The sequence below is a fragment of the Malaya genurostris genome, chromosome 2 (assembly GCF_030247185.1).
Source record: "Malaya genurostris strain Urasoe2022 chromosome 2, Malgen_1.1, whole genome shotgun sequence".
NCBI lineage: Eukaryota > Metazoa > Arthropoda > Insecta > Diptera > Culicidae > Malaya > Malaya genurostris.
Genome location: NC_080571.1, coordinates 16925154 through 16952600, shown reverse-complemented (window position 1 = coordinate 16952600; position 27447 = coordinate 16925154). Strand labels below are relative to the sequence as shown.

The 27447-nt window shown below is 37.6% G+C and overlaps 3 protein-coding genes across 7 annotated transcripts in view; 2 read left to right on the top strand and 1 right to left on the bottom strand.

Annotated features, from left to right (window-relative positions):
* LOC131427071 (high affinity cGMP-specific 3',5'-cyclic phosphodiesterase 9A) overlaps positions 1-27447 on the bottom strand; it is a 446805-nt gene that overhangs the window by 7527 nt on the left and 411831 nt on the right. For all 5 annotated transcript variants that reach the window (XM_058589982.1, XM_058589985.1, XM_058589986.1 and 2 more), the window contains 2 exons: positions 17534-17685; positions 4365-4472 (listed from right to left, as the gene is read on the bottom strand). In XM_058589982.1, the coding sequence (XP_058445965.1) occupies positions 4365-4472; positions 17534-17685 (260 nt within the window). The remainder of the gene's footprint in view (positions 1-4364; positions 4473-17533; positions 17686-27447) is intronic.
* LOC131427076 (sarcoplasmic reticulum histidine-rich calcium-binding protein-like) lies at positions 17991-18733 on the top strand. The gene is made up of 2 exons (XM_058589991.1): positions 17991-18150; positions 18220-18733. The coding sequence occupies exons 1-2, from the start codon at positions 18090-18092 to the stop codon at positions 18546-18548; spliced, it is 390 nt and encodes a 129-aa protein (XP_058445974.1). The 5' UTR covers positions 17991-18089; the 3' UTR covers positions 18549-18733.
* Positions 20512-23212, top strand: LOC131427072 (uncharacterized). The gene is made up of 2 exons (XM_058589987.1): positions 20512-21123; positions 21178-23212. Exons 1-2 carry the CDS (start codon positions 20888-20890, stop codon positions 22442-22444), a joined length of 1503 nt encoding a protein of 500 aa, XP_058445970.1. The 5' UTR covers positions 20512-20887; the 3' UTR covers positions 22445-23212.

Sequence of the window (27447 nt, the reverse complement as noted above, 5' to 3'; positions counted from 1 at the left end):
AACAGTGAAGTGAGTTTCGAATGTTGCACTCTAATTGTACACGTCAAATGATGTTTTTTGTATCTTCTAACATTCCTGGCTACGCCGTCTGGTGTACTGCTTGTATTCGGTGTTTGTTTTCGGAGTGCTCAAAGTTTTCAGTGAGAGAGTCGATTTCACGAAGTCGAATGAAGAAAACAGCGATTTAGAAGTAAAATTTTCAAAAAGAAGTTTATGTTTCGCTTATGTCTTTTTCTCCAATACAACATCGTATTTATACCTGCCAATATAGAAAAGATAACCGCGACTGAAATTTTTTTCGATAGTAGTGTGCCATCTAGTGGCTAGTAGTCATTACGGTGTTAACGTTTTTTCGGTGACAGAGCGCCATATAGTTGCGAATTGCAGAAACCAATTCAACCATTTATGTTAGTTGAAAACAACTTTTTAATTCTCTAATTCAACTAAAAAATTAGTTGAATGGATATGAAGTGTGCCTTAGCTAAGAAATGACACCACGTTTAATTGGTGAATTCAACTAAAAAAATTTTCAACAAATATTTTATTATTATTAAGGGAACTAGAATTAGAAAATCTGAATTAGCAAAAGTAAGATTTTTTTAGTTGTCTCAAAAAATAACTAACCAAAATCAGAAAATCAACTAATTTTTTCGCCAAAATGCTAATTTCGGTCTTTCCGTGTAATAAGTGGCATGTTGATCTGTTATGCCAAACGAACATAGCAGTACCCAAGATTTAAAAATTTTATGCCAAATGGCTTTATGTCAAACGAATGAGCGAATTCAGTATCGTTGCAATATAGAATTGCCTTAGGCTGCATGCATTCGACGCATACAATGAGTCTTGAAGTTTTGGCGGGAGTTCTTCCATTGAAAGATAGTTTTTGGGAGCTTTCATCGCGACTGCTAATAAGTTGTGAGGTACTGAATCTCTTGGTAATTAATAACTTCGAAAGGCTAGTTGAGGCAAGCTCAAACAAGATTCATGACAGTATTTTTCAACCATATGTCACAGGAAATCGACCCATCAAGATATATTCCTATCCGTGACAGCCTCCTAAATGTTCCTGACTCAACGTTATTTTTCGACACATCCATGCAGCGCGAAGTGCGTGGAATCCCGGAACACCTACGCTCGATGGAAATCCCAAAAATATTTACAAGTAAGCTCAGGCATATTGACTCTGAGAAAATATTTTACACGGACGGATCACGAATTGAAGAGGCTACTGGGTTTGGTATATTCAACAATAATGTTTTGGTCTCCTTTAGGCTTCAAGAACCTGCATCTGTTTATATAGCATAGTTAGCAGCCGTTCATTATAGTTTGAGTGTAATCGTCACATTATCTCCAAACCATTATTTGCTCTTCACAGATAGTCTGAGTGCAATTGAAGCCATTCGCTCAAAAGCTGCAGGCAAAAATGAACCGTTTTTCATGGGCAAAATAAAACAGTGTCTGAACGTCATATTGAATAATAAAATAATAATTATCAAATCACAATAGTTTGGGTCCCGTTAGATGCATATCTCCTTCGAATTGGACTTTCCGAGACTAATCATTGTGCTTGTGGCGAAGGTTATCGCGATATTGATCATGCCGTTTGGACATGCGTGGAGTATCGTGATGTCAGATCTCAACTAATAAATTCCTTGCGTACTCAAGGTAGACTATCCAATGTCCCAGTTCACGACATTCTTGCTTGTCGTAACCTTTCTTACATGAAACTTCTCTATAATTTTATTAAGTCCATTGAAGTTCTGATTTAAATTTTATTTTATGTTAAACTGTTTTCTCTTCCATGAGTTCAACCAATAGCCAATATTAAATAAAAGTGATGAACTGATACAAACAAACTTGAAATAGTTATAAGATCATGTACAAAATGAATGTATTTCATTTAATGTAATTTATAATAGCAAATCGCTTGATAAAAACAATCTTTAGATTAACTAATGAATACCAACATACTAATATGATATTCGAAATGTATTTGGTTTAAATTACTATGTATTGTGGATGCCACGGCGAAGAAAAACTTATGTATATTGCCTATGAAATAAACGTATTTATGAAAAAAAAGGCGAGTGGGTAATGTCAGAGACATAACTGGATGTCGTGAATACGAAAACAACTGACATGTTCCTTAACACTTCCGAATATCAATTAGTTGATCAATTGTATGAAATTGTATGTAGAATTTGAAACGATGAACCTAAACTAAAGTACAGATTAGTTACATTTAACATTCTGAAACACAAATATTATGAAATACAGTATATTTCTTTATAATAAAATAATGGTGGCTCTGAAAAGAACCTTTTATGAAAGCGTTTGTGATGGAGAGTGATGAGTTGAATTCCAATTCCGATGAATGCCACTGACTTCCGCCATCTAATCCCAGGCTGAACTGTTGTACGTGGGTGCGATACTGATATGGTTGGTGTAGGTGTAGCGTTTACAACCGATTATAATCTTCCAATAAAGAAAACATTTATTTGCGGGGTTGATCAATGATAAAATAGGCCTAATTTATTGAACGAAACTATCAATATGCTATAGGGATTCGTTTCTAGCATTCAGAAGGGTCAAATTGCGTAGTTCTCTACGATATTAAACACTGTTCGGAACATTTTCTCGAACGATTTGTTGTACAGCAGCAGATATTTTGTTCTCTTCCTTAGAGCGCGTTCTGATTGGCTGGTCAAATGAGACGGGTTTTTGAATAGTGTACTATTGAAATACTTCAATTCTTTTGCTATACACGCTTAAGTTGAAAAATTTCGATTCTATTGGTAGTTAGATTATATAAATTCTTTCACAGATCACTGAGCTATGAGCTTTTGAATTACGAGAAAGGCAAACGCGCCTTATGAATTATCCTTTTTGATACTCGTTTATACCAAACATTTCAGAAAAGTTTAATTTTGAATTATTTGAGATTATGTAACACAACTGATAATTTTATCATAAAATTGTGATCATATTTCCGATGGCATGTAGCAAAAATTATGTTGATTTGTTAGATACAACAAGACATAATCACGATCAAAAACTTATCACTCTTCCAGAGGGTAAATTTTGAAAAGGCACCCCATAGTAAAGTAAGTCGTATTCACGACAAAACAATAATTTGAACGATTTAATTTAGTTTTGTTATAACGTAGAGCCGTTTAATAGTTTAATAGTTTAATAGAGATAGCTCTTTCGCTAGAACTATTCATTCATTCATTCATTGATGACTCATTTTACTGTTTACTGATTGCATGTATAATGACGAAATCCGTAACTGTAAATAAACGAAACAATTCAAATTCTATTGAAATCCATAATCTATTATTTACATTATAAGTGACTAATGACTTCAACCAACTAGATAGTGTCTGTGTTACCGAACAATGACCACTTTGAGTAGTACTTTGATGCTTCCTTCTTCAGATTCACATGTTCACCCTCTCCAGTGAACCAAACTCTTGTTGGATGTTTTCATGTCACCACCCGCCACTACAACCCTGAACCGGAGGCATTTAGGCGCCACACCGATTAATCGTCGATTATTACTTTTCTTGTTTCCTTAACAACTTAAGCTGGCAAGCTTTCCTCGGGTCCAGAGTTTCATTGACACGCGATTGAAAATGTAAAAAAAACAAGCACACACATACACAAATCGACTCAATTATCCGACCAAAGCAACGACGGCATGAGCATTTTCATGCCGTCCATGGCTCCGCGTAACTCCGCAGGCGATGGAATGCATAAATAAACAACGTCTCTCTCTCTCTCTCTCTCTCTCTCTCGAGTCCAAGCCCGAGCCCGGCAAAACCGGCAAAAAGGCGGCTGAACCCCTGACCGTGGAAGTGATAAATTTTCCAAACGAAACACCGAGAAACGAATTCATCCGGTTCGACATTCATTGGAAAAAGCAGTCCGACATTTGGTTGAAAAGCAGTCGGTTTTTTTCTTACTTCTTATCAAATCTCTATCCAAAGATGGACTTCAAACCGGTAGGCAGTGATTTACTTGTTCATCAAATTTTTGTCTTAGTGGTAATTAATTTTCTTTTGCTTTTCAGCTGTGAGAGAGTGATGACGTTGTTATTGACGGTGACCGATGACCGAACGAGGCAGTCGTCGTTTCAGTCAACACATTAACTGCGGTCGAAAGCGTTTAAAATGACCATTTGCGTGTCGGGGAAATTCCCGCGAAACGCCGTTTGTAAACACCGGCACTCTCATTAAAATGCAATTAGAAATGAAAACATGACTATTGGAAATTAATACTGACGGAATCGACACTCGTAGAATGCGGTCGTTATTTATTTCGGATTCCCACACCCACAAGAATGTTCCCTTTGCAGCACTTACTTGTACAAGTCCTTGTTCATGTTGCGGAAAATGTTGCAGTCCGGGTGCTCCAGCAGTCGAAAGGCGATCGAACAGTGATGGTTCTCCAGGGGAGAGATATCATTGTATCTGAAACGAGAAACAACACTATAATCAGATTGTTGCCGGTGCATTTCGGTATGTGTGTGTGGGTAATGCCAGAATAGAACAACTAGGGTAACAGAGGTATTTTGGCCACTTCATATGTTTTGGCCCACCTAACAAACTTTATCGATTTCATCGGATTTTATCGATGTATCAATTTAAAGCTAATCACATTAAATTACCTATTGCGGAAAGGGTTTTTAAAGATATTACAATATTTGGTGGATATTTTTACAAAGTGGGCCAAAATAAATACAATCCTAAAGTGGGCCAAAATACCTCTGTTACCCTAGTAGGCATGACTGTGCCTCCCTGATTCGAATCACACGAGATGATCCTTTTCGCCTATCGCCCGTTGCCTCTCACGATCCCGCCCCCAACTCCCGAAAACCGAAACACAAAAATGATATACGGACGTGGCGACGCACAGTGGTTCGAATCAATAAAAACGTGGACATAAATCAGTAGCTGCCAAACCGTTCTTTTAATGCATATAGTTGCTTTGAAGAAATTATTTACAAATATATACCGCGTAATTTGATCCTATCATTAATTGTTCATGGCCTACTTTAACAAAAAATGTAACCATAACTTTTTTTTCTGAAGAGATAGAAATTTATTTTCTTCTACAAAGTTTTAGAACTATTAAAAATAATTTACTTTGTCAAATATACTAAAAGTCTAGGTCACACCGTTTCGGATATACAAAGAGTTTTTATGGCAACCCCCTTAAAATCAGTTTTTTATTCATAAATTGTTCCGAGTTATTTTGTTATGCATACTTTGTTTGGAATAATTGTAGAATTTATAAAATCGCATATTTTTGTTGAAGATAGTGCATAGGTTTGTTCTTTCCTGGTAAAGTTATGCAACATTTTACCTATTTTTTACCTAGGATAAAACCTTGCACCGAAGCGAAATATGCAACTTTATGCAGCTGATTTTTACAAAATTTGTAGGAAAAGATGTGCCCAATATCATAAAAAAAATCTAAGTGGAACTCGGTGGAACTTTTTTTTTAGGTCTTTTCAAAGTTAGTTTTAATTACTGAATTATGGCAACCCCCTTAAAACTAGTTTTCTAGTCATAACTTGTTTCGAGTTATTTTTTTATGCATACTTCGTTTGGAATAATCGTAGAAAATATAGAATTTCATAATTTTGTAGAAGCTAATGCATAAGTTTATTCTTTTCTGGAAAATTTATGCATAATTTTACCTTTTTTTACCTAGGAAACCTTGTGCAGAAGCGAAATATGCAACTTAATGCAGCAAACTTTAATAATACTTATAGGAGAACATGTACCTTATCCAATTTATTTTCCAATGAGAATATCTTGAGCACTCTTCGTGTGACTCATTTTCACTATGACCATGCTGAAACCATTAATGGTTAAGAAACAGAGGGCGTCACCCGTCTGCTATTTCTGTTACTCACTTTTGCAGTGAGCGTCGCCCGATCAACATCTCGTCTTAAAAATCGTGTTACTTCGCGATAACTCAATTCATTTACACGTTTAAATATGAAATCTCTTCGTAAAGGTTTGTACTTTAACAATACTTTATCATATTTTGTCTAGAAAACATTTTTCCATTTTTTAAATATGTGTTGAAGTTTTGATAATTTTTCGGATTTTCAATAATTAAATCTAAATTTGAAAAGGCCTAAAATTGCATCTAGTTCCACTTAGATTTATTCTAATATTGTCAATTGTAAAAAGTAACAAAATAAAAATCGCAACAATTTTGAACTTGTTTATGCGTGCTTACGCGCGTCCAGACTGGTAGTCGGAAATAGGATAGAAATATCTTTCATATATTTGCATACGTGCATAGCATGTATAGTAATAATCCATGGGGTATTCCACACAAAGCCTTTTTTCAACAGCCTGTAAAATATAACAAAGATACAAAAATTCGTCCAAGGCATGAATGTACGGTTTTTTCTTAGGTTTCAAATAAGCGATTCCATAAAACAACCTTTATAGTTTATTGAATGAAAAAAGTTAAAAATAATAAACAAATAAAAAAATCCAAACTTGGGCACGAGGAAAAACAGCCGTGAAAAAACGATGACAGATGTTTTTGTAGACTCCTAGTTGCGTCTGACCCACTGATTTCGAATATTTATTACAAACCTATCAAAACTGGAAAGAAATTCTCACTGGAAGCAAGAGATATGCTAGAACTTACAACAGAACAAGAAATTAGCGATACGGAAAACTCGGACGATAGCGTGACTGATACTGATTGATCGAATGCAATGCGAATAAGTGACATATTGTAATGATTTATTAGGTAACATTAACTACCTAGGTGATTGATTAGGTTGTGAAAAGTATTGGGAAAAGTTACTCATTTAAATGCTAACTTTGTAGTAGATACTTAGGTAATAGAGATAAATTCTACGTAGGTAAATCGAAAAAAACTGTTTTTAAAATAAAGCGAATATCTCAAAAAATATTTTTTTTACATTATTCATATCTTCAGCAAAAATACTTGAAATATTTTTTCTTTGAAATGAGATAGAAAAAAAAATTTTCGTCAAAAACAAAATTATTTTTTGTCGAAATCGGTACTATCCCTTAACAAAAATTGGTGCTACTTTCAAAAGAAGCGTTATATAATTTTGTAAAACTTCTTCGAAGACACGTTAGCTCTTAAAAATCAGTGAAAGTCTGTACAGACTTGTGACCGTCTTTTTCCAGTTTTGGACCGCTGTGCGCCCTCTGTTTCTTAACCATTCATGGTTTCAGCATGGCCATAGTGGGAATGAGTCACACGAATATTACTCAAGATATTCTCAATGGAAAGTAAATTTGATAAGGTACATGTTCTCCTATAAGTGTTATAAAAGTTTGCTGCATTAAGTTGCATATTTCGCTTCGGCACAAGGTTTTCTAGGTAAGAAGTAAAATTATGCATAAATTTTCCAGAAAAGAATAAACTTATGCATTAGCTTCTACAAAATTATGAAATTTTATATTTTCTACAATTATTCCAAACGAAGTATGCATAAAAAAATAACTCGAAACAAGTTATGACTAGAAAACTAGTTTTAAGGGGGTTGCCATAATTCAGTAATTAAAACTAACTTTGAAAAGACCTAAAAAAAAAGTTCCACCGAGTTCCACTTAGATTTTTTTTTATGATATTGGGCACATCTTTTCCTACAAATTTTGTAAAAATCAGCTGCATAAAGTTGCATATTTCGCTTCGGTGCAAGGTTTTATCCTAGGTAAAAAATAGGTAAAATGTTGCATAACTTTGCCAGGAAAGAACAAACCTATGCACTATCTTCAACAAAAATATGCGATTTTATAAATTCTACAATTATTCCAAACAAAGTATGCATAACAAAATAACTCGAAACAATTTATGAATAAAAAACTGATTTTAAGGGGGTTGCCATAAAAACTCTTTGTATATCCGAAACGGTGCGACCTAGACTTTTAGTATATTTGACAAAGTAAATTATTTTTAATAGTTCTAAAACTTTGTAGAAGAAAATAAATTTCTATCTCTTCAGAAAAAAAAGTTATGGTTACATTTTTTGTTAAAGTAGGCCATGAACAATTAATGATAGGATCAAATTACGCGGTATATATTTGTAAATAATTTCTTCAAAGCAACTATATGCATTAAAGGAACGGTTTGGCAGCTACTGATTTATGTCCACGTTTTTATAGATTCGAACCACTGTGCGACGGCGCGTTGCATGCCGCGCTACTGAAGGCTAATGTCGGCATTCCGCGTCCGATGCAATCGCGGTAATGTTTTATGCGTCAATAATTTTCAGCGGCTAACCACAGTCGAATGTCACTGTAAATTTATGCCAAATTTATCGCTCATTTCAGTTGCTGCCGTCGCCATAAAGTAACAAGCAATTTGTTCCAAAGGCAGTACTGATAAGCAAATTGGATTTGAGCCTCATGATTTATTTATTCCCCCGGCCTGGATGGAAATCTCCGATCTGGGAGCATATGAGATTGATGTGAAGTTTTTGATTTTTGATTTCGACCATTGCCATCAGTCAGTCAATAATCAAATATTTTATTATTCATTAAACTGTAAAATACGTATTTGCACTTCCGTTTGACAAACAAATATTGGCCGACAGTATAGGTCAAGCAAAACTATGAATTACATTAATATAGAACCAAACATACATTGACCCCATGCAACACACTGCAGTCAGAAAAGAGTGCAATATATTGAAAAAGTTTCCGGTGCCATAAATCAAATAGCATAACCACTGCCTTTAAAGAATAGCCTGGTGCCTACGAAGAACCCTGTAGAGCAACTTTTCAGCATAGCTTGTTAGAAGAAAACGTTAAATCTTCCGAATTTCTCTAGAAAATCAGTTCGAAGCAGTAATTGTCCTCTTTAAGGACTCAATTACTATCATCATGTCCTGGTCGTCCATCCACATCTATCTTCATAGAGCTTCGTTTGAAGATTTGATTTCAAACACCTTCATTGCATTTCGAAATCTGAGAATCTCACAATACCTGAATCTACGAGTCCCCGGAATTCCTAAGCTCCTGAATTTCGGAATACCTGAATCCCTGAATCCATGAATCTCTCAATCCCGGAATCCTGGAATTCTCGAATACCGAAATCTCTTTAGATTCTTGAATTCCTGGATATCTTAATTATTCTCTTAATTCTCTGATTCCCAAACTATCTAATTATCTAATTACTGATTTAAAGCTTCCCGAATTCATGAGTGAATTCGAGAATTCCTGAATTCCGTGAATTACTGAATTCCTGAACTACGCGAATTCCTTAATTTCGTGAATCCCTGATTTTCTGAATCTCTCAATCCCGGAATCCATAAATTTTCCAATCCCGGAATCCTGGAATCCCCGAATTCCGAGATCTCTTTGGATCGTTGAATACCTAAATCTCTAAATTAATTGCTCAATTCTTCATTCCCTAGAACTCTCATTCTCTAATTCCTAACTACTTGACTTCCCGAGTTCCTGAGTGAATTCGTGGATTTTTGAATTTCGTGAATGTTTTGATTACTCGTTTTCGTGAATCTCTGAATTTCGTGAATTTCTGAATTTCGTGAATTTCTGAATTTCGTGAGCCCCTGAATTTCATGAACCACAGTGTTTCGTGAATTCCTGAATTTCATGAATTTCGTGAATTCCTGAATTTCGTGTATTCCTGAATTTTGTGAGTTTCTAAATTTCGTGAATCCCGAGAGTTTCGTGAATTCCTGAATTTAGTGAATTCCTGAATTTCGTGAAACCGCAAGTCTCGCGAATCCCTGAATTTAGTGAATCCTTGAGTTTCGTGAATTCCTGAATTTCGTGAATCAAAGAGTTGCGTGAAATCCTGAATTTCGTGAATTCCTTAATTTCGCGAATCCCTGAATTTCGTGAATTCCTGAATTTCGTGAATTCCTGAATTATGCGAATCCTTGAATTTCGTGAATCCTTGAATTTCGTGAGTCAAAGAGTTTCGTGAAACCCTGAATTTGGTGAATTTTGAGAATTCCTGAATCTCGAGAATTCCTGAATTTCGTGAATTCCTGTATTATGCGAATCCCTGTATTTCGTGAATCCCAGAGTTTGGTAAAATGCTGAATTTCGTGAATTCCTGAATTTTGTGAATCGCTGAATTTCGTAAATTCCTTAATTTCGCGAATCCCTGAATTTCGTGAATTCCTGAATTTCGTGAATTCCTGAATTATGCGAATCTCTGAATTTCGTGAATCCTTGAATTTCGTGAGTCAAAGAGTTTCGTGAAACCCTGAATTTCGTGAACTCCTGAATTTCGTGAATCCCTGAATTTCGAGAACTCCTGAATTTTGAGAATTCCTGAATCTCGAGAATTCCTGAATTTCGTGAATTCCTGTATTATGCGAATCCCTGTTTTTCGTGAATCCCAGAGTTTCGAAAAATCCTGAATTTCGTGAATTCCAGAATTTCATGAATTCCTGAATTTCGCGAATCCCTGAGTTTCGTGAATCACAGAGTTTCGTGAGATCCTGAATTTCGTGAATTCCTGAATTTCGTGAATCCCTGAATTTCGTGAATCCCAGAGTTTCGTGAATCCCAGAGTTTCGTGAATCCCAGAGTTTCGTGAGATCCTGAATTTCGTGAATTCCTGAATTTCGTGAATCCCAGAGTTTCTTAAAATCCTGAATTTCGTGAATTCCTGAATTTCATGAATTCCTGAATTTCGTGAATCCCAGAGTTTGGTAAAATCCTGAATTTCGTGAATTCCTGAATTTCGTGAATCCCAGAGTTTGGTAAAATCCTGAATTTCGTGAGATCCTGAATTTCGTGAATTCCTGAATTTCGTGAATCCCTGAATTTCGTGAATCCCAGAGTTTCGTGAATCCCAGAGTTTCGTGAATCCCAGAGTTTCGTGAGATCCTGAATTTCGTGAATTCCTGAATTTCGTGAATTCCTGAATTTCGTTAATCCCAGAGTTTCGTGAGATCCTGAATTTCGTGAATTCCTGAATTTCGTGAATCCCAGAGTTTCTTAAAATCCTGAATTTCGTGAATTCCTGAATTTCATGAATTCCTGAATTTCGTGATTCCCAGAGTTTGGTAGAATCCTGAATTTCGTGAATTCCTGAATTTCGTGAATCACAGAGTTTCGTGAGATCCTGAATTTCGTGAATTCCTGAATTTCGTGAATCCCAGAGTTTCGTGAATCCCAGAGTTTCTTAAAATCCTGAATTTCGTGAATTCCTGAATTTCATGAATTCCTGAATTTCGTGATTCCCAGAGTTTGGTAAAATCCTGAATTTCGTGAATTCCTGAATTTCGTGAATCACAGAGTTTCGTGAGATCCTGAATTTCGTGAATTCCTGAATTTCGTGAATCCCTGAATTTCGTGAATCCCAGAGTTTCGTGAATCCCAGAGTTTCGTGAGATCCTGAATTTCGTGAATTCCTGTATTAAGCGAATCGCTGTATTTCGTGAATCCCAGAGTTTCTTAAAATCCTGAATTTCGTGAATTCCTGAATTTCATGAATTCCTGAATTTCGTGAATCCCTGAGTTTCGTGAATCCCAGAGTTTGGTTAAATCCTGAATTTCGTGAATTCCTGAATTTTGTGAATTCCTGAATTTCGTGAATTCCTGTATTATGCGAATCGCTGTATTTCGTGAATCCCAGAGTTTCGAAAAATCCTGAATTTCGTGAATCCCAGAATTTCATGAATTCCTGAATTTCGCGAATCTCTGAGTTTCGTGAATACCAGAGTTTCGTGAGATCCTGAATTTCGTGAATTCCTGAATTTCGTGAGTTCCTGTATTATGCGAATCGCTGTATTTCGTGACTACCAGAGTTTCTTAAAATCCTGAATTTCGTGAATTCCTGAATTTCATGAATTCCTGCATTTCGTGAATCCCAGAGTTTCGTGAGATCCTGAATTTCGTGAATTCCTGAATTTCGTGAATTCCTGAATTTCATGAATTCCTGAATTTCGTGAATCCCTGAGTTTCGTGAATCCCAGAGTTTGGTAAAATCCTGAATTTCGTGAATTCCTGAATTTCGTGAATCACAGAGTTTCGTGAGATCCTGAATTTCGTGAATTCCTGAATTTCGTGAATCCCTGAATTTCGTGAATCCCAGAGTTTCGTGAGATCCTGAATTTCGTGAATTCCTGAATTTCGTGAATCCCAGAGTTTGGTAAAATCCTGAATTTCGTGAATTCCTGAATTTCGTGAATCACAGAGTTTCGTGAGATCCTGAATTTCGGGAATTCCTGAATTTCGTGAATCCCTGAATTTCGTGAATCCCAGAGTTTTGTGAATCCCAGAGTTTCGTGAATCCCAGAGTTTCGTGAGATCCTGAATTTCGTGAATTCCTGAATTTCGTGAATTCCTGAATTTCGTGAATCCCAGAGTTTCGTGAGATCCTGAATTTCGTGAATTCCTGAATTTCGTGAATCCCAGAGTTTGGTAAAATCCTGAATTTCGTGAATTCCTGAATTTCGTGAATCACAGAGTTTCGTGAGATCCTGAATTTCGTGAATTCCTGAATTTCGTGAATCCCTGAATTTCGTGAATCCCAGAGTTTCGTGAATCCCAGAGTTTCGTGAATCCCAGAGTTTCGTGAGATCCTGAATTTCGTGAATTCCTGAATTTCGTGAATCCCAGAGTTTCTTAAAATCCTGAATTTCGTGAATTCCTGAATTTCATGAATTCCTGAATTTCGTGAATCCCAGAGTTTGGTAAAATCCTGAATTTCGTGAATTTCTGAATTTCGTGAATCACAGAGTTTCGTGAGATCCTGAATTTCGTGAATTCCTGAATTTCGTGAATCCCTGAATTTCGTGAATCCCAGAGTTTCGTGAGATCCTGAATTTCGTGAATTCCTGAATTTCGTGAATCCCAGAGTTTGGTAAAATCCTGAATTTCGTGAATTCCTGAATTTCGTGAATCACAGAGTTTCGTGAGATCCTGAATTTCGTGAATTCCTGAATTTCGTGAATCCCTGAATTTCGTGAATCCCAGAGTTTCGTGAATCCCAGAGTTTCGTGAATCCCAGAGTTTCGTGAGATCCTGAATTTCGTGAATTCCTGAATTTCGTGAATTCCTGAATTTCGTGAATCCCAGAGTTTCGTGAGATCCTGAATTTCGTGAATTCCTGAATTTCGTGAATCCCAGAGTTTGGTAAAATCCTGAATTTCGTGAATTCCTGAATTTCGTGAATCACAGAGTTTCGTGAGATCCTGAATTTCGTGAATTCCTGAATTTCGTGAATCCCTGAATTTCGTGAATCCCAGAGTTTCGTGAATCCCAGAGTTTCGTGAATCCCAGAGTTTCGTGAGATCCTGAATTTCGTGAATTCCTGAATTTCGTGAATCCCAGAGTTTCTTAAAATCCTGAATTTCGTGAATTCCTGAATTTCATGAATTCCTGAATTTCGTGAATCCCAGAGTTTGGTAAAATCCTGAATTTCGTGAATTTCTGAATTTCGTGAATCACAGAGTTTCGTGAGATCCTGAATTTCGTGAATTCCTGAATTTCGTGAATCCCTGAATTTCGTGAATCCCAGAGTTTCGTGAGATCCTGAATTTCGTGAATTCCTGAATTTCGTGAATCCCAGAGTTTGGTAAAATCCTGAATTTCGTGAATTCCTGAATTTCGTGAATCACAGAGTTTCGTGAGATCCTGAATTTCGTGAATTCCTGAATTTCGTGAATCCCTGAATTTCGTGAATCCCAGAGTTTCGTGAATCCCAGAGTTTCGTGAATCCCAGAGTTTCGTGAGATCCTGAATTTCGTGAATTCCTGAATTTCGTGAATTCCTGAATTTCGTGAATCCCAGAGTTTCGTGAGATCCTGAATTTCGTGAATTCCTGAATTTCGTGAATCCCAGAGTTTCTTAAAATCCTGAATTTCGTGAATTCCTGAATTTCATGAATTCCTGAATTTCGTGAATCCCAGAGTTTGGTAAAATCCTGAATTTCGTGAATTCCTGAATTTCGTGAATTCCTGAATTTCATGAATCCCTGAATTTCGTGAATCCTGAATTTTGTGAACGTCTGAATTTCGAGAAAAAGCACTTCGTGAAGCCCAGAGTTTCGTGAAATCCTTAATTTAGTTAATTTCGTGAATTATTGAATTTAATGAACTTCTGAATATCGTGAATCCCTGAATTTCGTGAACACTTGGATTTCGTGAAACAAAGAGTTTCGTAAAATCCTGAATTTCGTGAATTCCTGAATTTCGAGAAATCCTGCATTTCGTGAATCCCAGAATTTCGTGAATCCTTGAATTTCGTGAAACCCAGAATTTTGCGAATTCTTGAATTTTGTGAATTTCGTAAATTACTGAATTTCGTAAATTCCTGAATTTCGAGAAATTGTGAATTTCGTGAATTTCTGAATTTCGTGATTTCCGGAATTATAAAATTTTTGAATTCCTAATATCTTGTATTCCTGAATTAAGGAATTTGAAACTGTATCCATCTCTAAGAATCTTTGTATCCCGAATCTTGGAATCTCTGTATCTGAATTCTTGATTGTGAGATTGCAAAATTGCTGGATTTAGATAAAGTTCGATTAAGTTTTCTGCTGCCAAATTTTTTGTATTCGAGTTTTTTTCTTTTCTTGTTTACTTGTTTACTTGTTTACTTGTTTACTTGTTTATTTGTTTACTTGTTTACTTGTTTACTTGTTTACTTGTTTACTTGTTTACTTGTTTTTTTATTACCAATTTTTTTGCGATGCTCCCATTTTTTTATAAGATTTCTGAAATTTTGAGTTCTCTACATTTCCCCAGTGTTCTAGTTTTATCAGTTCCCTCCCTGTTCATAGTTTTTCAGTTTCTTCAGAGATCGAAGTTTTTCGGTCTTCTTGCTTTCTCATTGTTTTCAGTGTTGTTCGTTTTCCCAGTTTGCTCACTTTTCTAAGTTGCCTCAGATAGATTATATTCTTGTTTTCTCAGTGCTCTTAGTTTTATCTGCTCTCTCAGGTTTTCTTATTTTTCGTGAATTTTTTTTAATTTTGTTTCCACAGCTCCATTAGTTACCTTTTTCTTCATTTTAACAGCTTTCTTGTATTGTTGGTTTTTTATTCAGTTTTCTCATTTTACATTTTGTGTTCTTAGATTTACATCTTTGCTTGTTTTCTCAATGCTCTAAGTATTTTGTACTCCTCTCAGTATTTTCGATTATCTTGCATTTTTGTATTTTTCCTCAAATTCCTCTGTTTTCTTGTTTTGTCAGTATTCCTAGTTTTATCACGTTTTCTCAGCTTTTACCGGTGTTTCTCAATGTTCTCAGATGCGTATTTTTGTTAGTGTTCTGAGTTTCGATCTTTTTTCAGTTTGCCTTACGTATTGAGTATTTTCTAAAATTTTATATATTCTTAGTTTTCTTATCATTCTTACTAATCTCAATTTTTCTTGTCGTTCTTAGTTTTTTATTTTTCTTAGTTTTTCTGTTTGTTCTTAGCCTTTTCACTTTTCATAGTTTCCTTGAATTCTTCTTCTGCCATTTTTCTAGTATATTTTTCGAACGGGATGTCAGTGTAAACAATTTAAACGGTACAATAGCAAAACGTGTTTTGCAAAAAGATTTGTCTTATTGTCTTATTGTCTTATTGTCTTATTGTCTTATTGTCTTATTGTCTTATTGTCTTATTGTCTTATTGTCTTATTGTCTTATTGTCTTATTGTCTTATTGTCTTATTGTCTTATTGTCTTATTGTCTTATTGTCTTATTGTCTTATAGTCTTATTGTCTTATTGTCTTATTGTCTTATTGTCTTATTGTCTTATTGTCTTATTGTCTTATTGTCTTATTGTCTTATTGTCTTATTGTCTTATTGTCTTATTGTCTTATTGTCTTATTGTCTTATTGTCTTATTGTCTTATTGTCTTATTGTCTTATTGTCTTATTGTCTTATTGTCTTATTGTCTTATTGTCTTATTGTCTTATTGTCTTATTGTCTTATTGTCTTATTGTCTTATTGTCTTATTGTCTTATTGTCTTATTGTCTTATTGTCTTATTGTCTTATTGTCTTATTGTCTTATTGTCTTATTGTCTTATTGTCTTATTGTCTTATTGTCTTATTGTCTTATTGTCTTATTGTCTTATTGTCTTATTGTCTTATTGTCTTATTGTCTTATTGTCTTATTGTCTTATTGTCTTATTGTCTTATTGTCTTATTGTCTTATTGTCTTATTGTCTTATTGTCTTATTGTCTTATTGTCTTATTGTCTTATTGTCTTATTGTCTTATTGTCTTATTGTCTTATTGTCTTATTGTCTTATTGTCTTATTGTCTTATTGTCTTATTGTCTTATTGTCTTATTGTCTTATTGTCTTATTGTCTTATTGTCTTATTGTCTTATTGTCTTATTGTCTTATTGTCTTATTGTCTTATTGTCTTATTGTCTTGTTTCAGTTTCAAAATTGTCAAAGTTTTTTCATTTCCTTTAGATTTTTTTCATTTAACCCAATGTATTTTAGTTTCTTCGGTGTTCTCAGTTTGCTGATTTTGTTCAGTTTACTTTCTTTGTTATTTTTCAGTGTTCTCAGTTTTTTCACATTTCTCAAATGTATTGTAGTCTAGTTTTCTCAGTGCTACTCAGTTTTCTCGATTTCGCCAGTTTTTTGTTTATTTTTTTTTCTCATTTTACCACTACTCTTAATTTTCTCAGTTTTTCTCGTAATTATATACTTTTTTTTATCGTAATTATATACTTTAATTATATATTTTTCGATTTGGTTTGAAGGATATGAAAATTTATTTATTTAATGCCTTTTCAAATAAACAAGAGGCCGAAAAACAATTAATTTCTGGCGTATCAGTCTAGCAAACGACTATCGATTGAATTGCCGTAGGATACTTTATGTTGGGAAACTGGACCCGTCTAATTAATTTGTATAAAATGAACCGGATCTGCTACCCCCCTCCCCTCCCCGAAGGTGAATGAAAATAAAACAAACCCTTTCAAGTGGATCATGAAACATTAGTTGACACTTTTCCCTATGTTTCCGTTCTCTCTTCACCCTCTCGAACTTCTCTGCAGGTAATTGACGCTTCCAGTTGGGTACGAAAAGTTGCTTTAATTTTTGTGTACGCTCCAAGTCAACATCCTTCAGGCTACAGGCGGCAGCAAAATGCTTTCATACACATGTCACCGGCTTATGTCAGCTTTTCCCTAAATCAACCTGGCGACTAAAGGAGGAGCAAACGAACGCGCGTACGATCCGATGGATTATGTTACATGACCTTGGCGAAAGGCTCAATTTTATTACCACCGTCATGGATTTTTGCCTACTTCCAGGCGTTGACAGCCAGCGAAGGGAAATCTCCTCTTCTTCTTCGGCGGTGAAAGGCTCTTCGCTCGGTTGGTTTTGGTGGTGAAGCGTGAAAACAGCACACCCACCTCGCTGGCTTTGGTTTTCTTTTTTCCATTCCACCGAGGTTTGGTTGGAATTTGATGCTAAGGAAATTTGACAAATGAAAACGCACACGGCGGACACGCGGACGGGTAGAACTGATTGGGGGTTGATAAATTACCTGCACCGTGACTTGTTCGGACGGCGAAACGACTTACTTACCGTAGTGCCAACTCGGTCCTGGCGTTAATTTGATAGATGTTATTGTACCCGGGATGATCCAAGTCGTGACAGATGCAGGACACCAGCAGAATCAGCACCTCCAGCTCACCGAGCCTCTGCACCAGGTTCGTGTGCCAAGTGATGGCGTACATCTGGCGGCAATGAAAGTAGAAAACACAGAAATTACACGTTTGATTATTAGTAAATTACCGCCTCAGATCAGGGTGACGGCGGGAGGTGATTATAGAATGAATAAGTTGTGTCTGTGGCGGGGAAGACAGCGCGCAGTAATATTCCGATCGCTAGTCAAAACAATGCCACCGGAAAATAATCAATCTTTCATCTCCGAAAAACAATACGTACTTGCGGATGGATGGCTATCTACTTTAACTACATAGTCGGAGATTGGATGTCAAGTCAGTTTGCCGCGAAACAGTATAAAACCCTACCAACCCGCAACGGATGCTATCAGTTGGCGTGATTGCAGTTCCCGAGACAGATCTGATAGTGAAAAAAAAACCGTTCCGTTGATAAGCAAATCGAAATCGTTAGAAAAATGAAAATCGCCATTTTCGCGCTCGTCGTCTGTTGCCTGCTGATGTCGCTGGCTGCTGCAGGTGAGTGAATCCGTTGACTTAAACCTTAAATTTCCGCTCCGATGGTACCGTTTGAACCCTTAAATTCAGCACCACATCAAGCGGCTTCATCCAAACTACAAAAGCGAGATGATGCAGAACCAAAACCGGACGAGAGTCCCGTTCAGGAAGCTGCTGCTGTCGATGAGAAGGATGCCACCAACGATGAATGCAACGGAGAAGAGGACAACGACGACGACGACGACGACGAAGGAAAAGATTCTTCCAGTGAGGAAAAGCATCACTGCCATCATCACCATCATCATCATCCAGAACAGGAAGCCAACGATGGGGAGAGCAAAACGGCGGGCGAGGACGGAGAACAGCCGAAACCGGATATCGAAGCTCCCACCGAACACGGTCAGGATGAAGGGAATTGAAAAACTGCTACCTCGCTGTGAAATCTGATTAATCACCCGACTGGACTAGATGTGAAATGTGTGTATATCCATAAAATAGATATGTAGGTAATATAACTGACCGGAAACGTTCATCGGTACATGGCTTTAGTTGTGATTCGGTTTGGGAAAATGATCTGCTCAAATAAAGGAACATCTAACGAAAATGGGCGACTAATTATCGATGATTGATCGTTGTTATACTGTTTTCTTAAGTGAAATAATCTAGTAATTTTCAAACATAAAATATAACTATTGTTATTGATTTTATTTCACTGCAATCATAGGATCTTAACAGTCTGCACAACATAACCGCTTAACGCCAAAATGGTCGTCATCTCAAATTAATCATACCAGGGATATTAGTTAAAGATTGCCGGTTTGACTGTTAGATGGCGCTGGCAATATGTTTACGTTTACCTGTCAACATCCGCATTGAGAAAGAAATTCCAAACGATTAAGTGCCCGTTGAAAGTTAGTCTAAGCCGAAAACAAAAAAAGACGGGTGGGTAATGTCACGTACGTAACCAAAGAACGTGAATACGAATAAAACTGACATGCTTCTTTCACATTCCGGAATATGGAAAGACGTTTGCATTATTAGTAGATTGTGTGAATTTGGCAACTTTTATGACTTATTGACGACAAACATATTCCATCATACAATCAAGCGACACAGAACAAATAGTAACTGGTTAGCGAAATTTATCCAATGTTAACGAGTGTTGAGTCTTTTTTGTCATCATTTAGTTTAATTTTCAAATGTCGGAACACGGTGCATGAACTAAATTTGAAGTCTGGGATAGATTCAGAATTTAGTTGCAACTGATCAAGAAATCAGGTCAAAAATTTAGTTCTAGAATTATAGAACTGAACTCATTTTCAGAATTCATGCTCCGAATTCAGTTCTACAGTGAAAATCATTTTTACCTTCACTTATTTTAGGAGAAATCACTCATTGTCGAGCTCTTCTATAAGCTACCCAAAATTAGGTCGATATCTACTCATTATAATTATAATTTGTAAACAACGTACCGCCATTGTTTGTGTGATCGACGCACTAGCACTTTTTATTGATTTATAGTGGTTTTTATTCGTTTTTATTTCCTGCGTTACTCGTAGTCTCGATAAGAATTGGACAGTTTTTTGTGTCGTGGTGAAGTGAAGATAATTCGTGGTGTTTTTCGGTCAGTTTCGTTGCCGCTCTTTTGCTATCGTATCGCGAAGTGACGCCTATCGAAGATATCGTTTTATCAAGATACTCAGTTTCACGCTCTTTCTCACCCGACCGAAGCGCCATCTGAATATCACTGTTGGCAGCCTGAGATTTGTTCACTATGGCTAATGCTTGTGATCGTTGTGCCAAAACTGTAAAATCGGAGGAAGATTTCGTTGAGTGTTCAGGTTTTTGCCATCATTTGGTACATATGAAATGCGCCAAACCCAACAAGCCGTTTCTGAAAGTTTTGGACGAAAATCCCAACCTGTTTTGGATATGCGATGAGTGTTGTAAACTGATCAAACTTGCTCGTTTCCGCGACTCGGTTTCTTCGTTTGGAAGCGCATTTGCATCTATCGCAGAGAGAACAGAATCGATTTTTGCTGAGCTGAAGGCCGAAATTAAAAAGAATAGCCAGCAAATATCTCGTCTCTCGCGCAAAGTGCCTGTTTCGTCGCCGCTGCCGCCGAAGCCCGACGGATTTGGTCCCAATGCGAAGCGTCGTCGGGAAGATAGTTCTGAGCCAAGTAAAACCTTGGAAGGTTGCCGGAAACCATCGGATAACTGTAATATCGCAACAATTCCAATGCCCTGCTCCCTCGTATGGATTTACTTGTCACGTTTTCACCCCAGCGTTAGTAAGGAGATGGTTTCGCAGCTAACAAAAGATGGTTTACAGTGCAGCGAAGATGTCACGGTCACGGTCACGGTGAACTTTGTCTCCTTCAAAGTTGGGATACTGCCCAAATTTCGGGAAGCGGCTCTTAATCCCGACACCTGGCCACAAGGTGTTTTGTTTCGCGAGTTCGAAGACAACAAAAAGCAAAACATCTGGTATCCTCCAATCGATATTTCTCCACCGATTCCCGACGAAAATGGATGCAGCACCGTTATGAATGTAGACGAAGTAACACCCAGCCCGCTCCGTTTGATGAGAACACCGCCCCGGCAAACGTTATGAGAGTACAATGGAACCACACCGAGACGCACTGAAGTTGATATTTTGGAAGCTCTCGAACCCCCCGCCACAGTCGTGCCACAACAGCCAGCGTTCTCCAGTCGTCCTGGTCCTGTGCGTGGGTGTGGTGAAAGAGTCTTCCAAATGTCTCATCTCGGCAAGTATTTGCATATTCCGTCCTTTCCAAGTGCTGATCTCTCTCGCACTTATAGATGTCCTCCTCTCGCTCTGAATCGGATACCGGGATGCACAGATGTTCGCACCATGGAAGCCCCTGATACGTTCCCCACAGTCGAGCTATTGCAGCCTGCGGTCATCAGTCGTCCCGGCCCTGTGAGTGGGAACGCGGAAGGGGTCTTCCAAACCATCTCAGACGGCAAGTACAATTCAGTCTCAAACGATTCAGGCGTTGATTCACTTCCCGTCGTTTTCAGTTATCCATCGCACGATCAATCTAGTCAACCGCTGCACTTGTACTACCAGAACGTTGGAGGCATGAACATGCACATCACCGACTATTTGCTGGCTTGTTCGGATGATTGCTTCGACATCATCGCTCTTTCGGAGACGTGGCTCAGTGATTGTACGCTCTCCGTTCAAGGTTTTGGATCCAACTACGAAGTCTTCCGTACCGATCGCAGCCCCTTAAATAACTCAAAAACTATTGGAGGCGGGGTGCTTATCGCAGTGCATCGTCGTTTGAAGGCGCAACTGATCGAAACCGCATCTGGTAAATGCGTCGAGCAGGTTTGGGTGCGTTTGAAACTGGTCAATTTTTCCCTCTACCTTTGTGTGATATATCTTCCTCCGGACCGATGCCGCGATCTACCGCTAATCGATGCACACATACAGTCGTTGCAAGAAATTACTTCCACTCATGTACTACCCGTAGATGAAATCTTGATTGTGGGAGACTTCAACTTTTCCAGCATAAAATGGCAAACAAGTTCCGGTGGTTTCTTCTTTCCTGATCCGGCGCTCTCCACTTTCCACATTGGCATTACAACCATGCTCGACGGCTACAACCTCAACCTTCTTCGACAGTCGAATCCTGTCGTTAATGAAAATAACCGGATGTTGGATCTTTGCTTTTCAAGTAGAGAAGATGTTGCACCAAATATTAGTGCTTCACCGTTCCCTCTGGTCAATTCCGTTCGTCATCATCCTCCACTACATATTGTGCTCGATTCAAATCGCTTACAGAACGCCTGCATTCCAACGGACATCATCTGCTATAATTTTAGTAGAACCGACTACACCAATATGACCGACTTCTTGACGCAAATCGACTGGGATGAAGTTCTCGACAACGATGATGTCAATGCTGCTGTGCAGACGTTTTCTAATGTTATGAGCTACGCAATCGACTACTATGTACCGAAACGATCGAGACGGCAGACCCGGCATCCACCATGGCTGACTGCGGAAGCGAGACATCTGAAAACGACCAAAAGAGCCGCTCTAAAGAGGTATTCTAAACATGGAGGTTTTTCCCTGCGTAATCACTACGTGCAGATAAATCAGTTGTACAAGAAAACCGTTAAGCGCTGCCATGCCAACTACTTGAACAACGTACAACGAAAACTGAAATCAAATCCAAGGTATTTCTGGAAACATGTGAATGAGCAAAGGAAAGAATTTGGGTTGCCCTCGTCAATGAGCTTTGGAGATCTGCCAGATGTTTGCGGAAAAGTTTTCTAGGGTTTTTTCAAATGAAATCCTGACTCAGCAGCAAATTGCTGCCGCAGCACTTAACGTTCCCCTGTCTAATAACTCATTGAACTGCATCAATATTGACGAAGACTCAATACGGACGGCAATTGTAGGAATGAAAGCCTCAAATTCTCCAGGCCCTGATGGAATACCGGCAGTTATTCTTAAAAAGTGCTCGCGTGGAGTAATCGCTCCCCTCTGCAAATTGTTTCGAATGTCTCTCGCTACTGAAGTTTTCCCCAATTTATGGAAAGCTTCCTTTATGTTCCCAGTCCACAAGAAAGGCGATAAAAAGGATATAAACAACTACCGCGGTATCACTTCCCTTAGCGCTATACCAAAGCTGTTCGAAAAGGTTATACTGACACCAATTTTCAATCACTGCAAGCAATGTATCGTCGATACTCAACACGGTTTCATGCCTAACCGCTCAACAACCACAAACTTACTATCGTTTTTGTCTTATGTGTTTGATGCAATGTCTAACGGTTTACAAACGGACGTTATCTACACAGATCTTTCCTCGGCTTTCGATATAATCAACCACGACATCACGGTTGCTAAGTTGGACAGACTTGGATTCAGTTCGAACATTCTTCGTTGGTTGCAGTCGTATCTTAGGAATCGTCGTTTAGCAGTTAAAATTGACGATCATACTTCCGGAGAGTTCCTCGCATCATCCGGAATACCACAGGGTAGTCATCTAGGACCGTTAATATTTTTACTGTACTTCAATGATGTCAATTTTGCCTTGGAAGGTCCCCGCTTATCGTTTGCTGATGATGTCAAGATCTATCACATCGTCCGCAACCTAGAAGACGTAGCCTTTCTCCAGCGGCAATTGTTAATCTTCGCAGATTGGTGTAAAGTTAACCGTATGATTGTAAATCCAGATAAATGCTCGGCCATTACGTTCACGAGGAGAAAAATGCCATTGCATGTCGAATACTTTCTGGATGGATCCTCGATTGGAAGATCTACTAGCGTTAAGGATCTTGGCGTCCATCTCGATGAGCAACTTACATTCAAGCATCACATCAGTTACATTGTAGCTAAAGCTTCCCGTAGCTTAGGATTCTTAATGAGAATAACTAAGCACTTCACAGACATACACTGTCTAAAATCGCTTTACTGCTCGCTTGTTCGTTCAACTCTCGAATATTGCTCGGCAGTTTGCTACCTGAACGGTGCTCATAGAATTGAGGGAATACAGCGTAGATTCGTTCGCTTCGCTCTTCGTCGATTGCCGTGGACCGATCCTCATCAACTACCCAGTTATGAAAGTCGTGGGTTATTAATGGGTCTCGACACATTACAAGTGCGACGAGAATTATCACGCGCTTTGATAATAGCAGATATATTCAACGGTAGGATCGACTGTCCCGTTTTGCTCAACGAAATTAATATTAATGTGCGACCCAGAGCTCTCCGCAACAGTGCTTTTTTTTCGACTTCCTATACGACGTACCAACTATGGCGCAAACGGTTCTATTATTGGTTTACAGAGATCGTTCAACCGCGTTTCATCTGGGTATGATTTTAATGTGTCACGAAGCAGAATACGTACAAATTTTCTGAATATTATTAGGAATTATCATTAGGACCAAATTGTGTCTGTTGATTGTAAATAAATAAATAAATATACATAAATATAAAACTTTGACTTGATCGTAAAAAAATGGGTAGCGTGCTTTGTTATGGCATAACACTTGTACTAAAGTCTTGGCATTACTACATTCCTTTTGTGGAATTTGGCCTTTCTGTTTCAACAGACTTCGCAGCCGATTCTTAGTGTACAGAATCATTGCATGGCTAGGTACTATGGATTCTACTGACACTAAGAATCCTTCCAGATCGGGGCTTGAACATACGACAACTGGCTTGTAAGACCAGCGTCCTATGCATTGAGCCGCCAACCCGGGACCGGTATTGTACTAAACTTAGATTCACCTAAATTTTGAGGTCATCACTCGTTACCCAAAATTGGGGAGATGCACTTTTGTTGATTTTGGGTTGGTTTTGACCCAAAATTAGTTAGCGGCTGGTAAGAGTGTACAAGCAGAGAAATGAAGCATGTTCAAAATAACAAAACTGTTTTGCCTTTCTCATATAGAAAGGTTATGCAATCACTTGAAAACCCGACTAGTGAAAATACCGGGTGTCATATACCATTCGACTCAGATAATCGAGCTGAGCAATGTCTGTTTGTGTGTGTGTATGTGTCAAATAATCTCACTAGGTTTTCTCGGAGATGGCTGAACCGATTTTGACAAACTTAGATTCAAATGAAAGGTCTCGTGGTCCCATACGGAATTCCTGAATTTATTCCGGATCCGACTTCCGGTTGCGGAGTTTTAGGGTAAAATGTGTTCAATATTGTACACCGTCACTTAAACCGGCGAAACAAAATACGTGAAAAATTTTCTAAACTGGTCTCAAAACTACACAAATCGATAGTCATGATCAGTAGGCAACTAAACAAACTGATTCCGGCTATCCTGGTTCCCGGTATCCGGTTCCGGAAGTACCGGAAATAGTGGTCAAGTCTTTTTCTCGCAACACTGTTCGTGAGTCTGACGCGCTTTTGTTAGAGAATTTTTAACCGTTTTAATCCGTTAGCAATACTGTTTAATCTCTCGGTTCAGCGAAGTGAGTTTCCCCTGCGTTGGAAGTCATCCCATATGTTTCCGGTCCACAAAACAGACGACAAGCGTAATGTTGCTAACTATCGAGGAATAACATCATTGTGTGCTTGCTCCAAGCTGTTTGAAATCATCGTGAACGACATTTTGTTTTCTTGTTGCAAAAATTATATAAATTCTCAACAACATGGCTTCTTTCCAAAACATTCGGTTTCGACAAATCTCATGCAGTTCACTTCAAACTGTTTACGGAATTTGGACTGCGGGTTGCAGATTGATGCGGTTTACATCGATCTTAAGGCGGCATTCGACCGGGTAGATCATGGAATCCTTCTAAAGAAATTGGAGTTACTTGGCGTTTCTACTCGTGCAGTTTGTTGGTTCAGATCCTATTTATCGCAACGCTGTGTGCGAGTTTTAATTGACTCAGTTATGTCGGATGAATTTTCGAACCTTTCTGGAGTTCCACAAGGTAGCATACTCGGCCCGCTGCTGTTCTCGATCTACATAAACGATGTGTCTCTGCTTTTGTCACTGGATTGTCGATTATTTTACGCAGACGATACAAAAATTTTTCAAATCATCAAGTGCCTTTCGGACTGCATCGAATTACAAAAAATGCTGAATGTATTCCAAAATTGGTGCTCTAGAAACCTTCTGGACTTAAGCGTCGAAAAATGCAGGATTATTTCCTTCCACCGTGTATGGTGCCCGTTCCACTCTAATTGGATTACCAGGATTGAGGCAATTCAACGAAAATTCGTGAGATACGCATTGCAGTTTTTACCTTGGTCTGATCCAACGCAGCTACCGTCATACGAGGACCGTTGCCGTTTACTAAATATTGAACCTTTGGAATTGAGAAGAGCATATGCTCAAGCATCATTTGCTGCGAAACTGCTTTTGGTAGTGTAGACTGCCCTGCTTTACTCGAGCGACTAAATTTGTATACTCCTGAGAGGCCTCTTCGACAACGACCTTTTCTGCTATTGGAAACTCGTAACACACTATATGGTCAAAATGAACCATTCAGATCCGTTTGCCTACGACTCAATGAATTTGCCGAATATTTTAACTTCAACGTGTCGTCTAATGTTTTTTTATCTTAGATTACTTGATCGTTTTCGTGTTGTCTACCGTAATAATGTACTTTAAGTTTTACTTATACATTAAATTTTTTATTCATTAAGACATACATTGTCAGATGAACTATAAAATAAACAAATAAACAAATATTTACCAAAATGGATCTCACTAACTTTTCTCAGCGATGGTTTGACCGATTTTCACAAACTTAGATTCAAATGAAAGGTCTTCCGGTTTCATATGGAATTCCTGTAATTCATCCGGATCCGACTTCCGGTTCCGGAATTATAGGGTAAAGTGTGTTCAATATTGTACACCGTCACTTAAACCGGCGGAACAAAAAACGTAAAAAATGTATAAACCGTTATTCACAATCTTAGGGTTAATTGCAAGGTCTTATGGTCCTACCAAAAATTACTGCATATTTTCGGATGCAACAAATATTTAAATCGTAATTAAGAGTGCGTACTAGTAGAGTTTGTACGTTGGTTAGTTGGTGGCCGTACGAACCGACTTTGATTATATCGTTTCTCGGGTTCCGGTGCCGGAAGTGCATATAATAGTGAACCCACTTCTTTTTCTTAAGGATGACCTACGCAATCAAAGCACTGTTTTGTTCTTTATGTTATACTAGTAATCTCTTGGTTTCTTTCAAAAATCGAAGAGAAAAATTTTGAATAGAATACCATAATATTATATGTATATGAGAAAGGCATCATTACACCACTAGGTGGATTAAAACAGGTTTTTTTTTATTCAATAATATAATTATTTAAGGCACACTGCTTATAACAAAACCATTAGTAGATCTTTAAATTTGATTTATGATGCATTCTGGCTAGAATATGATTGTTCTGAACTAATTCCTTCCTTCAACATTAACAATGTTTTCTGCTTGATTGAAATCAAAATTTCGGTCTTGAAATGAAAAAATAAATTTTTCCCTCTGATTCTATTGTTGAAAAAAACTAACTGTTTATTACATGGTCACAAAAGTTGAGTTGATGTTATCGGCAATGTCTATGTTGATTAAATCCTGCTATATCTTTAAATCAAGAAAAAATTTGGTTCGATTTATCTATGATCTTAATTTTTTAATGATGTAAACAAAGTTTACTATTCAAATGGACCATATTAGTTTTATTTTTTATAAACCAGAGCATTTTTTTCCCGCAGATAAAATTTGTGTGCATTTTATCAGTAAAATTCTATCTAATTCTTTCATTCCATAAAGAGGTTTTGAACAATCCAAGCGTATATATT